Raw genomic sequence first — 1,307 nt, forward strand, 5'->3', positions numbered from 1 at the left:
CACGTGGCAAACATCCTCCCAAACCACATCAAAATCACAAATAACCTACAGAACAACCATCATTCAGGACCACCTGAAATCTAGCTGGACAGAATTCCTACAACAAAGGACAAAAGAGGCCACGTGGAGACTGGTAGACACATAAATGGGCCTTTCCCACACCCACGTGAGGCAGATGAAAATCAGCAGGAATATCTCGGGGGCGGAGGTACCCGTGGGGAGCACAGGTCCCAGCCCCACACCAGGCCCCCAGCCCAGGCTCCAGTGCCAGGAAGAGAAGTCCCCATAACTTTTGGCTATAAAAACCAGCAGGGATTGTGACTGAGAAAGACACAGGGCTATTGGAGGCGCAGGCGTTCCTCTTAAAGGGCCCTTGCACCACTCATTCAGACTCACTCGCTCTGAGCTCCAGTACTGGGGCAGCAGCTGGAAAGGCACCAGGATGGAAGGGAGAAACTGAATTGCCTGGCTTCAGGGAGAGAGCCGGAGGCAGCTTTCTCCCAGACAGAAGTGCCCGCAGAGCCACTGTTCCTTTGCTGCGCCCTCCAGAGAGCTGGCCGGCTGGCACCATATCTGTCTCCACCAACCGGCTATCACCGCTCACCCTGCCCTGGTGATTCCCTGAGACCCTGGCCCATGCAACTTGCCTGCACACGTCCAGCAATTTCTTCATGCAAATGGCCTGTCTTGGCTCATGCCTCAGACTTTCCTAAACTCTCTCAAACAAGCCCCATGCCTCTTGCTAAGCAGCCCCTGGCTTGGTACTTTCCATCACTATATTCTGGGACAGGTCCAGCTCTTAGACGGTGCCTTGTGCTGGCACACTACGGAAACACTTGCGTTTGAAGCACCAGTATCTTCCCTTCAGCTCTCTTCATCCTGAAGCTCTTAGCTGATGGAACATAATGATCTACAACCCATGTATTGATCATAGGTGGATCGATAATGATTAGATTGGCAGAGCTTGTGATCCATTTATCATGGTCCACATCACCCACTTCAGTTTTGCAAAGAGAACATCAACCCGCTCAGATATGGTAACAGTGACCAGAATGACAGTGCAGAGGGGACTGGGGAGCCCCAGTGGTTGCAGCGTCTTCCCGCTGCACCGGGCCGCCCCTTACCTGCGGCCGTCACGTGCAGAGGTGTTGGCGTGCGCGGGTCCGGGGACTGCGGCTCTGGGACGGTAGCCAAATGGGATGACTCGGCTCAATTTTCCCAGCCCCGAATGCCTAGCACAGAAGGGAAATGAGAAGGTGAAGCAGGGTCTGATCAGGATAAAGGGTCCGCACAGAGTGTTGGAAAGT

The 1,307-nt window shown here is 54.1% G+C and overlaps 1 protein-coding gene across 4 annotated transcripts in view; it reads right to left on the reverse strand.

Moving 5' to 3' along the window:
• Positions 1-1,307, reverse strand: part of MRO (maestro) — an 18,105-nt gene that overhangs the window by 11,913 nt on the left and 4,885 nt on the right. For all 4 annotated transcript variants that reach the window (XM_005866254.2, XM_005866251.1, XM_005866253.1 and 1 more), the window contains exon 2: positions 1,125-1,232. Coding sequence is in view for 1 of the 4 variants with exons in the window: in XM_005866251.1 (XP_005866313.1) it covers positions 1,125-1,232 (108 nt within the window). In the remaining 3 variants the exon portion in view is untranslated. The remainder of the gene's footprint in view (positions 1-1,124; positions 1,233-1,307) is intronic.

This window comes from Myotis brandtii, unplaced genomic scaffold, assembly GCF_000412655.1.
Source record: "Myotis brandtii unplaced genomic scaffold, ASM41265v1 scaffold226, whole genome shotgun sequence".
Classification (NCBI taxonomy): domain Eukaryota; kingdom Metazoa; phylum Chordata; class Mammalia; order Chiroptera; family Vespertilionidae; genus Myotis; species Myotis brandtii.